Source organism: Esox lucius, chromosome 19 (genome assembly GCF_011004845.1).
Source record: "Esox lucius isolate fEsoLuc1 chromosome 19, fEsoLuc1.pri, whole genome shotgun sequence".
In the NCBI taxonomy this organism is placed as follows: Eukaryota; Metazoa; Chordata; class Actinopteri; order Esociformes; family Esocidae; genus Esox; species Esox lucius.
The window spans coordinates 33,456,558-33,469,249 of record NC_047587.1 but is presented as its reverse complement, the minus strand read 5'-3'; the positions used below and the strand labels follow the sequence as shown (position 1 = coordinate 33,469,249).

General features: G+C 39.0%; 1 protein-coding gene across 1 annotated transcript; it reads left to right on the top strand.

Moving 5' to 3' along the window:
• Window positions 1-860: 860 nt before the first annotated feature.
• LOC105006086 (prosaposin receptor GPR37) lies at window positions 861-11,825 on the top strand. Its single transcript, XM_010864427.3, has 2 exons — window positions 861-2,318; window positions 8,548-11,825. The coding sequence occupies exons 1-2, from the start codon at window positions 1,281-1,283 to the stop codon at window positions 9,379-9,381; spliced, it is 1,872 nt and encodes a 623-aa protein (XP_010862729.2). The 5' UTR covers window positions 861-1,280; the 3' UTR covers window positions 9,382-11,825.
• The last annotated feature ends 867 nt before the right edge of the window (window positions 11,826-12,692 follow it).

Here is a 12,692-nt window from a genome sequence, read left to right as displayed (position 1 = left end):
AAATAGTAATGTATAATAATATCAAGCTATATTTAAAATGTCCATGTGACGTGAACCTCGATAATCGCCATGGTTCTTTTTAGTTTTGACGCCAATATATTCCACTTCTACTGTAGTTGTTAAACGGGGAACTCATCATAGCGCAAGTGCTAAGTAACACTATATATAGTGTGTGGGATAAAAACACATGAACTCAAAACATCTAGAACGAGCAAATTTGAAATTCCTCTGTATTAGGTCTTTACATGATATACCACAATTTCCAGAATTCATAGCGAATAGATACTGCCTCCGTAACAAAATGGTGATCTGAGGATACGAAACCCTACTTGGCAGCTTTTTTATTTATTCCTCTGATCAGTGCTACCAACCACAACACCGATAGTAGGCTATTGGGTTTCGAGCCATCCTAATTTACTACCAGTCCAGGGACTGGGTTTCCCTATAATGCACTAACAAAAACTTTACAATGTCTGACTTTTTTTCTTACTCATGCTCTGTAGCCTATTCAATGCACAGTAGCCTATTACGTTTTGCTATGATACCATGCAGCCGTTACAGGACCAATACCTTGCTGTGAAGTTTGTATAAGCAGAGAAAGTCAGGTTTAAGAGAGTCATGTTTTGGGCAAGTTGCACAACACATTGTATTTCTTTTCAAAACTGTTCTCGGGTCTTAAAAATACATCAACCTCGAGCAAAACAACAAACATTTGTTAGTTCTATACTTATTTCAAGAACAACATTGTTGTTTGAGCTGGAGATGCTGACTGATTTAGTTTGACAGATCCGGGTTAGCCGCCAGGGGAGCCCGTCTTCTCGAGATGATGCTCACCAGTTACATCACTGACAATACGCAGCTTCAGACCGGGGTTGGCACATCCCCGACAAAAACACTCCATCTCGGACTCGCGCTCCGGAACGAGGGCTACCAGATACCGTCCAGGGCTCTATTCTGACCGTCTACCTCACCCGGACACTGTAAACTCGAAATGTGTATTATTTGGATTTGGAAATGCGATTCTGTGGCCACTCACGACTTATACAATCTGCTAAATCTCCAGAGAGGCACCAACAAAATGCAAGGATACTTCACGTGCTGAAGAAAGAACCGTTGTTGAACTTTCCTTCCGAGCAATTCTGAGTCATACCTGTCAAATAATGCACTGGCGCTAAATTAAGTTGTCAAAAACTCCTGTTGACTTGAGGTTTGGCTTTTTTTTTTCTTCTGTCGTCTCCGGTTTGGAAGCATAATCTTCAATGTCTATTGTAAGATAAACAATGCTGGTACTGCTATTGAGATTAGCGTGCTTTTCGCTTTGGAGCAAGGATGTGTTTAGTCACATACAGAACCAGAAGGAAAATACAAATGTTCCTTCTACCCAGTATGCTTCATATAACGGGCATGTTATCCATACCAGTGGTAGCCAGAAATGGCACTCAGCGTACGAAAGGGTGGTCAACCAAATGGACAATAAAAGGGGTGAAACCTCCCGGCTATCATCATGGGATTCGTTTAGGACATTAGTGGATAACATGAATGTGAAACATGGTAACAGAACTCTGGTGCGCAAAATCTATTCCTCAAATGGAACCCAAACATTTAGGTTAACTAAGGATGGAGAGACACATCGGCGCACGGAAAAAAAGTTGTCCACTACGAAGCCATCGGCTGTGGAAAGACGAGATGGTGTTTACAGTCATACAAAGCTCTTACTAAGACATAAGCGCGGAGAACACCACCATAACGCGCCCACACGGATCTTCAGACACAAAAGAGGGGCTGTTGCCGGTCAAAGGAGAAATGTAAAAGATGGCAATAAAAAATACAACAATTTCAGTTACGCAAATCCGGTATCTAATGCGTCTTTGGATGCACCGCTGGCCATATGGGAACCACTGCCTAAACCTATGGCCCAGAACCAGTCAACAGACATTCCATTTGGTGCCAGTGATAATGAATTGTTCACTTTGCCAGACCTGCAGGACTATACCCCACTGATCCCTCTCAATCCTAAAACTAGGAGAAAAGATGTCAAAAACCCCTTTTACCCCGTTACAGCAGAATCATATGGAGCGTATGCCATCATGATTATTTCAGTCATCATTTTCACTTCTGGTATAATTGGGAATATAGCAATCATGTGCATTGTGTGCCACAACTACTACATGAGAAGTATCTCCAACTCCCTTCTTGCCAATCTCGCTCTTTGGGATTTTGTTGTCATCTTTTTCTGCCTGCCTCTGGTGATCTTCCATGAACTCACAAACAATTGGCTGTTGGGGGAGTTCTCTTGTAAAATCATCCCCTATATTGAGGTAAAGTCCATTATCCATTGCTACTTGTGTGTTATGATTGGGTGCTTGATGTAGGTTCACTGCCACTATTCAACGCCTGCTGTTAGACTTCTTTAAAGACTTATAATCTGTCACATAGTGTTGCAATTTATTTGAATTAATTAATCACTCAATGTTCTGTGCACAGGTTTCTAAGTGTTTGTGGGATCCGATATCGGGTATATATTTATTGTTGTCGAATCTCACCTTAACCAGTTATTCCAAACTGGTATGGTGCCAGGTCGCTAATTAGAGAAAACTCCCATAAACTGATCTATTCAAAAGTCGGAGATACAGTTACAGTTCTACTTTCTATAAGGCAGTTGTCAGAAACTCATTAGGACACCGTAATTACTTCAGAGACCCACACCCATTGTTGCATCAGCTTACCTTATCTGTTTCAGCTATGAAGCAGCTCTTCTTTCCGATTTCTATTGATAAAGATACAGGGGTAAGAACATGTGAGTTAGACATGGTGCAGAGTCTAGACAGGCTTCTGACTTATCGTTTTCCAGTGTTACAGAAAGTTGAACACATTTATCACACACATCAATTGTAGCTATAGCCTACTGCAGGTAACAAAAATGATTGTATTAACACCACACCACCTATTGCATGCTGTAATTCATTTACTTGTATGCTGTTGGACAATCTTATTAATTGAACAGCAGGTAGCCATTAGAGCAGAGGTGTCAAACCGGTTCAACAGGGGGCCAAGCATCTCCAGGTTTTTGCTGTCACCTTGTACTAGATTGAATAATTAGGTTACTAAATGATTAGTTTCTACCCTCACCTGGTTGTTTAGGTCTGAATCGGGAACCAATTTTGTAGGAAAAACAATAACCTGCAGACACTCGGCCCTCCTTGGAACCGGTTTTTACACCCCTGCGTTAGAGTATCTGAACTGTAACCAAAAGTCCATGAACCAGAAAGGAGAAAAAGCTGTTCTGTCCCTGAGTAAAGCAATTAACCCAGTTAATATGGAAAATAAGGGTACATTAGATAGCAATGCCCTACTAATGGCATAAAGGCAACAATGGTGTGGAAAAATTTACCTTACTACAGAGTAAGTAAAGATACATAAATACGTTTAGATGTTTTCAGACATTGAACCATTTCTACCCAGTTTCCTGTGTGATTAACAAGTCCTAGATATAAACTGGATATGCTTTTGTTCTAGGGAAGTTGTTTCAAATAATCAGCCAATAATGTTCGTTTATCTAGTGTAGGCCTAAATTAGTTGAATGTGTAAGTGCTGTTCTGGAGTAAACGCTATCCCAACTACTAGCTCTCTCAGACATGAGTTTGAGAAATCAAGAGAAAGTAGTTTGCTGTACTTAGATGGAGTAAATGGCAGACATGTCTTCAAGTCACTTCAGACAAGTCTAAGTCAAGTCTCAAGTCACTGCATGCAAGTCCGAGTCAAGTCTCAAGTCACTGCATGCAAGTCCAAGTAAAGTCTCAAGTATTTTAAGCACTATAGGCTATATTTATAGTCTTTTAGTCCAAAGCAAGTTCTTTCAATGTGAGGTGCACTTTTTGGGGATGATCATTATTTTTTGGGCTATTTTAAATCAGCAGTTGATAATCTAGTACACTAATACTTAATTGTAACATTAAGGGCCCGTTTCATAGACACAAATTAAGCCTAATCTAGGACTAAAACAATAAGCTCAAAATGGATGTTTCTATTGAACTAGATTTCTTTGTTCTAGACTTAAACCATTTCTGTGAAACGGACCTTAATGTTTAATTGAAGTATGATCATGTTGAGGCTGGGGCCAGCCAATTCTTTCTACCGTTCTATCTGGCATTAGCCAAATTGTCTGACTATTTTCATAGGTTAGCCATGGGCTAACAGCTCTTTGTGTTTTGTATGGTTATACTGTATGTGATGGCTAGATATTAGCTACTGTAACTAATTAGCTGGCAAAGATTAGAAACAGGCCCAATTCTTGACAGCAAACTATCATTAGGTAGATAGTCAAGTCACAGATAGAAAGTCAAGTCACAAGTCAACTTATCGGTGACTTAAGTGCGACTTGATTCCAAGTCTGCAACTTGAGTCACCAACTCTGGTAAATGGTAATTAGTACATCAAGAACGTCTTAAATCTGACACACCAAAGGTATGCTCTCCAAACATTTTTGAGGAGGTTCTGAATAAAATTAAATGGGTAATCTTCCTTTTGGATCCGATTGATCTACATATTTATTAGTAGTTTTTTCAAAAATATTAGGGTAGGATCCTTCTGATCCAGAAACCACAATATCAGGATTGCATAATTACAATGTTAGTTTCGGATAGATCTTTGTATTACCATCTACTGGGAAAGATTTTTTACAATATTGTGTTTAGCTATTTAGAAAGCTAGGTTACAGGCCCACCATATGAGGTCCAAAAAATTATAATTCTATTTTGTTTATGAGCTGTTTGGAGAACATAGATCCTGAAATTTCAGCCTGTTGAAGTGGGCTGAAACTTTTGGACTGACTGATGACTTCACCAGGTGATGAATTGGTTGATAGACTGATGAGAAAAAGAGTTCCAAACCTCTCTGCCAATAACCAATTTTTCAATACCACGTAGACCACCTCCTGACAATCCTAGTAAAACAAATAAAAATAATATTGCACTGCACAACTCAGTTACATTGCCAATTCTGATTACAAACTGCCTTTCACCTTTCCAATTCCACCCTAAATCCACCTTCTATTGGGATCAAGATAATACTTTTTATGGATAAAAAGAATCCTATTCACTAACTGTGTTTTGAAAAAGGCAACATGACCTACAATCCCTCATTAAACGTTAGAAGGGATTACCATAACCCTCATCCTTTAACCCTATCCAAAGGATCAGAATCCTGATCGGCTGGCCAGGGACAAGGTCCTTATCCCACCCGATACTGTAGGAAGATTGAATACCAAATCCTCATCCTTTTTATTGACAATCAGAATCACGTTTTTCTTTTTGATTGTGAAAAATCTAATTCCAACATTTAATCCTTTCAGGATTTTGTGGGAAAAAAATCCCAAATCACATTCAGTATTAGTAAACAACTTTGTCAACTGCTATAGTATGTAGTTTAAAGTGTAACAGGATAGTTTTCAAGTTACCTGAAATTGGCGTACTCTTTGGTCAGAGATATAGCTTCTTAAGTAGCTACTGTCAAATAACATTTTATTTAGCTGAAAAATGCTCTGTTATTATATTGATGTGCTAACATTAGTTTGAAGTCAGTACATCAGGTTTGGCAATAGTTTCACTCAGTCACTTAGCTATCAATGTCATTTGAAGACCTTATTCTTTCCAGAGCCTTCATTCTCCTAGGCCAAACATACACCAGGTTTGGAAATGGGGTCAGTTAAAAATGTATTTTTTCAGCCAATAGTTTGTCTCACTTCTATTGAGGGCAAATAGCATTGTTAGTCCTTGGTAAAACTTGTCTGTTGTTGTTGTGGCCTGGATTGTCTAGGGTTCTGAGAGAAGAGAAAGTCCAGGCCTTTTTTGTGAGACTGTGCAGATATCATTTCTCTGAAACAGAGGCAACACATTAGTCTGAACATTTGTTTCTGAAGCTCTCATGTAATGTTCATTTATTGTCTGATGATTGTCACTGTATTATGGCCTTCTAAAATGGCAAGATTTTCACTCATTTTAAATGCATAGAAAAAAATGCACGTTTTGCATTTAGCTTTACTTTGTGACTTTCATGTCAATACCGAAAGTTCTCTATCTTGAAAGGTGTCTGTCGACACAAACTGAAAAAATACAAAAATATTGTGGGGGGGTTTATGGTAAAACTTGCCTTTTAGGTCACTATGTAAAAACAATGTTTCTAAACCACTTGGATCTTTATTGGAGAAAGTAGATTTTAAGAGAATAGACAAAGAAAATTAAAATATTGGATTAAGTTTAATGAATGTGTATAAACCCACCTTGTATTCTGAGAGGTTTGGTGCGATTTTACGTATTCTTAAAAGTCCCAAAAATGTAAGATAATAATAACACATTGTGAACTTATATAGCGCTTTTCTGGGACCCAAAGATGCTTTACATTATGTACAAAACAGACAACAAGATGCAAGTGAAAACCACAGGTTTTGCTCTATGTGCCTTTCTGTTTTATGCAGTCCATTCCTCATCTCTTCTACTCTCTTTTTTGTAACTTATTTTATTGCTTTTATCAGTCTGTCTGCTCTCACAGTCTCATCTCACTTTTCATATAACATAGATAAGAATATTGCAGGAGCTCGCTATCATACCGCTTGGAGTGCCTTTCATGAGAACATAAATTATTTATCCTGAAGCAACATTTGTTCATTGTGAAGGAAGCGCTCCGCTTTTAAAAGATGAAATTATCTAGAAAATCTTAATTCATTTGAGTGTGTGCACAAAATGTATATAATGACAAAAAGACAGAAAAACCCACACAAAAACCTAAATTATACATATGACTGATACTGGATATACAGTCAATTTAAGAAGCATTGGGAATCTTCATGAAATTGAGAAAAAGTGAATGCAAAAAATAAACAATACAAACAATGAGTAATACATAAGGGGGAAGGCATCTACTTTTATTTCAAAACAAAGATTTCTCAAACACCAGACATTTTGTTGAGTAGTATAATTATTTCTGCAAAACATAAGTTTCAAAATGATTGGCACCTCTACAATCAATATTTTGTGAAGCCTCCCCTGGAGTGGATAACAGCACTGAGGCTCTTCTTGTAAAGTCTGGCAAGGTTGGTGCACAATTTTGGACCACTCCTGTATGCTGCATATTTCGCACTCTTGTATGTAGTTCCTCATTTCACGCCCTCCATCATCTCTGCCTCCATACCCTTGATCTCAGTTTTCTCATTTAAACTATACTCACACTCTCTTTTCCCCAAAGGCAAGAAGGACCCTTTATGCCTGACAGTAGTTATAGCTTCTCTGGCTCAGGCTCTGTGTCCTGGCGTTCCAGGCATGCATGGAAAGATTGTGTTTACGTCCTTCCTCTGCCAAAGAAGGCCCATAAGGAGGCAGTCACACCGATTAAGCCGGGCAATAAAACACAGCACTGCACATATGAAGACAGACCTTGACACTCATACAGATAGGCAGTATAAACTGCCTATCTGTATGTGCAGTGGGCTTGGTTTCTGCATGTTTCATGTGTTAGCTGATTGCTGATAGCTACTTATTTGATCAAGGTGTGCTGTAGTTATAACTACTGAGGTTGTTGTTTCCCCCAAGCTATCTTATGCCGAATTTACTAACTGCAAGTCAGGATAATGTAGTAATGTAAGCATGTAAGCATATGGGTATTAAAGAAAACACAATTGCATTATCTTAGTTTCTGTTTTGCAATAGCTAGACACTGGTTATAGGTAAGTGTTTAGTGGTATAAATATTGCATTTATATATACATTTTCATACCTTGTAGTCCGCAGTTATGTTATCAACTAGTGATCTGATACTGGGAATGCGTATGAGAATGCCTTCTAATAGAGTCACCTTAACAAAAAAATACAGTGAATGAAATGTCACCCTTTGGCTCTTCAATCTGTAATCTCCCCACTTTTTAAAACTATATAACTTTATATGTCACTATTCTGTGCCATTCCATTGTCACTGTCAAAATAGTTACAAGCTGTGTTTAAATGGCTTACAATAAAACACTTTATAAGAGCAACATTGCTCTTTGTTCTGGACAGATTTATAAATCCAAGTTGAAATTAGGAGTATTATCTCCACTATCGTGTTAAACCACCATTCAAACATTTTTGGCCACTGGTTGTAAAGGTGACGCTGTCAAGCCAAAAAGGGTAATCGAAAATAGTGTACCATATCATATATCTATTAATTTGTGCCCTGTGTCATTAAAAACACATGCTATCATACTTGGAATTTTATTGCTAACAGAGAGAGGTTATTATACTTGTTGATTATGCACATATAAGCAACATATTACACAAACGGCCCAACATAATAATATTAACTTACTGAATTCTATAGCGAAAATGTTCTTTACCAAAATATGAGGTTAAATCAATTATTTTTTTAATTGCAAAACTGCCGTACAGCATCTTCAAGACTGCATATCGGTTTTTTTTATACGTTTCGCAGTACTTTGTCCGTATTGTTAATGTACAGCAAGAATAATACATTATAACTTGATCACGTCTGACTTCCTGCTTCCTACTTTTTGTCCTTCCAGGTTGCCTCCCTTGGAGTCACCACCTTCACCCTGTGCGCTTTGTGTATCGACCGCTTCCGTGCTGCCACCAACGTCCAGATGTATTACGAGATGATTGAGAACTGCGCCTCCACAGCCGCGAAGCTGGCCGTTATCTGGATTGGAGCCCTACTGTTGGCCCTGCCGGAGCTCCTGATCCGCCAGCTGGTCACTGAGGAGGGCGAGCCTCCGAATGTTACCCCTTGCCAGCGCTGCGTGGTTCGTATATCCACTGAGCTCCCTGATACACTTTATGTGCTCGGCCTAACCTACGACGGAGCCCGCCTTTGGTGGTACTTCGGCTGCTACTTCTGCCTGCCCACACTGTTCACCATCGGCAGCTCCCTGGTGACTGCCCACAAGATCCGGCAGGTGGAGCGGGCCAGTGTGCGCGGCAACAAGAAGCAGATACAGCTGGAGAGCCAGATGAACTGCACAGTTGTGGCGCTGGCCATTCTCTACGGCTTCTGCATCATACCAGAGAACATCTGCAACATTGTCACCGTCTACATGGCTGCAGCGGTGCCCAGGCGGACTCTTGACATTCTCCACCTGGTCAGCCAGCTGCTGTTGTTCTGTAAGTCGGCGGTGACGCCCGTCCTGCTGTTCTGCCTGTGCCAGCCCTTCAGCCGCGCTTTCCTGAACTGCTGCTGCTGCTGCTGCGAGGAGTGTGGCCCGCCCAGGTCTTCTGCCACCGCCACCATCAGCGAGGAGAACGAGCACGAATGCACCACCACTGACCTGGAGCTGTCCCCCTTCAGCACCATCCACAGAGAGGCGACCTCCTCGTATACCACCGCGGGGACACACTGCTGAGTGGTCAAGACCTCCATCAGAAGTTCCAAGGGCTCTGCGAAAGTTCCAGAAAGGGGACGGCTTACCCACTGGACCGTACCTACCGTATAGTCAGTGTGCTTAAGGAACAAATTGAAGGCTGAGTGGAGTATCTACAGTGTTGTTTTTAGTCAGGGAATAGCCTCAGTCTGGGCCTGGGAGATCATCCCTTAGACTTAGGAAAAGTACATAGTTTCTTTACGTCAATTTAGGAATTGAATTGATATTGAGGATATAGGGTATGTCCCGTTCTTAACATCCAATGAATTTCCTAAACAGATTTCATCAAATAGACATAAACTCTGGTGAATATTTGTGTCTTGGTTTACTTATGGGCAAAAAGTGTAAATGCTACACTGTCTGTCCATTCTTTGTTTACAGGAACCATACAGAAACAAATGCGTGTGTATTGTTCAGTTGAACATCTTGAATTCATAGAAATTTGTTTATTAACTCACCAGTATTTTCTCTTTTTGAATTTGCACCCACGTCCTAACTGCATCTTTTTTTTTAGTTTTCCATTCCATTCTTCATCCAAGAGATTTTGTGTCAAATGGGAAGTAATATATTGGAAATAGCTGGTTGTAGTGTATAGTTTTTTGCCTATAATGGTGATTCTTGTGAATCAGTCAAAGTTATGCCTAGCTACCTTGCTATGTAAGAATATTTTTCACTCTGTAATTGATAGCAGATAACTGAATGATGCACTTCAGTCAGTCACTTAGTTACTGGAGTGGTGTTTTTTGTAGCTCCCTTGAATAAATAAGAACAATGAATTTGAAGGAGTCTTTGACGCTGAACATGTAGATTCTTTGATACCTTAATTTAAGGAATAAATAATCCACTTATTTTTTAGGGGGTAATATGCCCTCTATCAGAACCAAAGATCTAATTGTACCTAATCATTTTGTCCTGGGAACTAAACATGTGTGATAATCACTGGATCAAGGAGAGTGGTTTCCTGATGCTGGTTGTCCAGCTCTCAGAGAAGGGGAGCTGCTCATCAGGCCACTGTGACATCATGTTTTTCCATTCCCCAGAGTATACAGCAGCCCTTGTTTCCCTACCAGTCCACAAGGAAAATGCAGGAATCTGCTTCTCAGCTGTCTCTGTGACGTCATGATTGGCCGAGTGGCATGGAGTCTGGTTAGATTTTAGGATGTATTAACAGAAGGCTTCCTGGTTTTGTACTTATAATTGTGAGAGAAAGTTTGTGAACCTCTTGGGATTTCTTGTATTTCTGGATAGAATTTAGGTAAAATAAGTACTAATAAATCAAGTGAACCTTATTTTACAAAAAATACCAACACTTGATTTTTTATAAAGCAACAGAGCCGGCCTGTCCATTAGGCAATATAGGCGGGCCCCCAATCTTATGTCATTCTTAATAAATATTTTATTAATAATGTTACTAAAAGCTCGGGTGAGCACTTTTAGACGAATCATTGCGTGGACCTTACTAAACATGATACAGTTCACAATGACGGTAGCTACAAAAATACCCAGACCCACTAAAAGCAATTAGACCCAACTGTTTCTTGGTTGGAAGTAATGTGTGAACCTCTGGATAAATCAGGTGTAGAAAACTAAATATTGAGGTGCCATTAAACCAATAATGCCAAGGGGTTCACAAACTTTCTTTCAGAACCAGCATATGGTGCAACTCTGGCATTTCTATGCAGATGGATTATTGCAATTGGTTGTTGGTGTTTTTCTTTTTTATCATAGCCTTTTTTTTTTATATATATATTTGTACTGTTTCTGAGGCATTTGGAAAGTGTTTCTTTCAATGCAGTTTTCTTAAATAATGTTCTGATTTCTGGAACATGATTTAATTGACTGTCAAGCTTAATACGTTTACAGTCAAGAAAGATTTGTGCTGAATAGAAAGGTATAGATTTACAAAATCTTATTTTAGGTATAAGTGAATTGTTTTTCTTTAACATGACTTAAATAACATTTTAGGTAGAAGTGAATTGTGTCTGTTTAACAAGATTATATACTTTTATATTTTTGTTGTATTATTTCTTATTCCTGACTTACCAAGATATTTCCATCTGAAAATACCGTAGTAGAAAAACAGCATAAAGCATGGCAACCATAAATGTCAGAAAGGTGTATACATTTAATCTGTTGTACATACTGTCATGAAGATTCCTTAATCATTTGTCATTGTAATGGAACATAACATCTTGTTCTTACAAAACTGTCCTTCCAACGTACTTATTGGACGTTCTTTCATTTTTCTATCACTTTATTCCAGATAGTACTATGCATGGTGATGCTTAATGTTTTTCTTTTTACGGGATGCATAGTGACTGTTACCATGAAGCTGTAGCATAGGGAATGTAACAAGAATACTGTGATTTTGACAGTTAGAAACTGTATATTGTTTGTATTAAATATTAGCTACAGTATCATTTATATACATTTGTTTGGTCATTTAGTATGATTACATTTATCCGTTTTTGAATAGTGTGGGCATACTTCAATAACATAATGATGTGTGCGTATTCCATAAAAGAATTGTACACCAGTAGACCGCTGATATAATCCTCTATGAGGAAATATTCTGTTTGAGTAACAAGGTTTAAGAAGTGTAGTTAGTATTTTACTGCAGCTGTCTTCAGTTGTTTGTTTGTGGGTCTTTCTGCCTTAGGTTTTTGTCTTTTTTGCCTGTGATTGACTTGGCCATTGCAGAATATTCCACTTTTTTGCCTTAAAAAACTGTTTTGGATCATTTTACCTTTGTAAAATAAGGTGCCTTCCAATCAATTTGGCTAAATCTGAGCAGACAATATTTCCCTATACACTTCAGAATTCATCCAGATGCTTCTGTCTTCTGTCACATCATCAATAAACACTAGTGACCCAGTGCCATTGGAAGCCATGCATGCCTATGACATCACACTGCCTCCATCTTTTTTTACAGATGATGTGGTATGCTTTGGATCAAGAGCCGTTCTGAGCCTTCTCCATACTGTTTTTCTTCACATCATTCTGGTACAGGTTGAGCTTAGTTTCATCTGTCCAAAGAATGCTGTTCCAGAACTGGGCTCGCTTTTCTATATGTTTTTTGGCAAAGTTTAATCAGGCCTTTCTATTCTTGGGGCTTATGAATGGTTTGCACCTTGTAGTGAACCTTCTGAATTTGCTATCGTGAAGTCTTCTCTTTATGGTAGACTTGAACAACGATATGCTTACTTCCTGGAGAGTGTTCTTCACTTGGTCTAGATGTTGTGAAGGGGTTTTTCTTTACCAAGGAAAGGATCCTACGATCATCCACCACTGTT

Excerpts from the sequence above, each read along its gene's own strand:
- LOC105006086 (XM_010864427.3), top strand. The coding sequence starts at position 1,281 with ATGCTGGTACTGCTATTGAGATTAGCGTGCTTTTCGCTTTGGAGCAAG. Across the intron at positions 2,319-8,547 it reads AAATCATCCCCTATATTGAG|GTTGCCTCCCTTGGAGTCAC; the intron begins GTAAAGTCCATT and ends TTGTCCTTCCAG.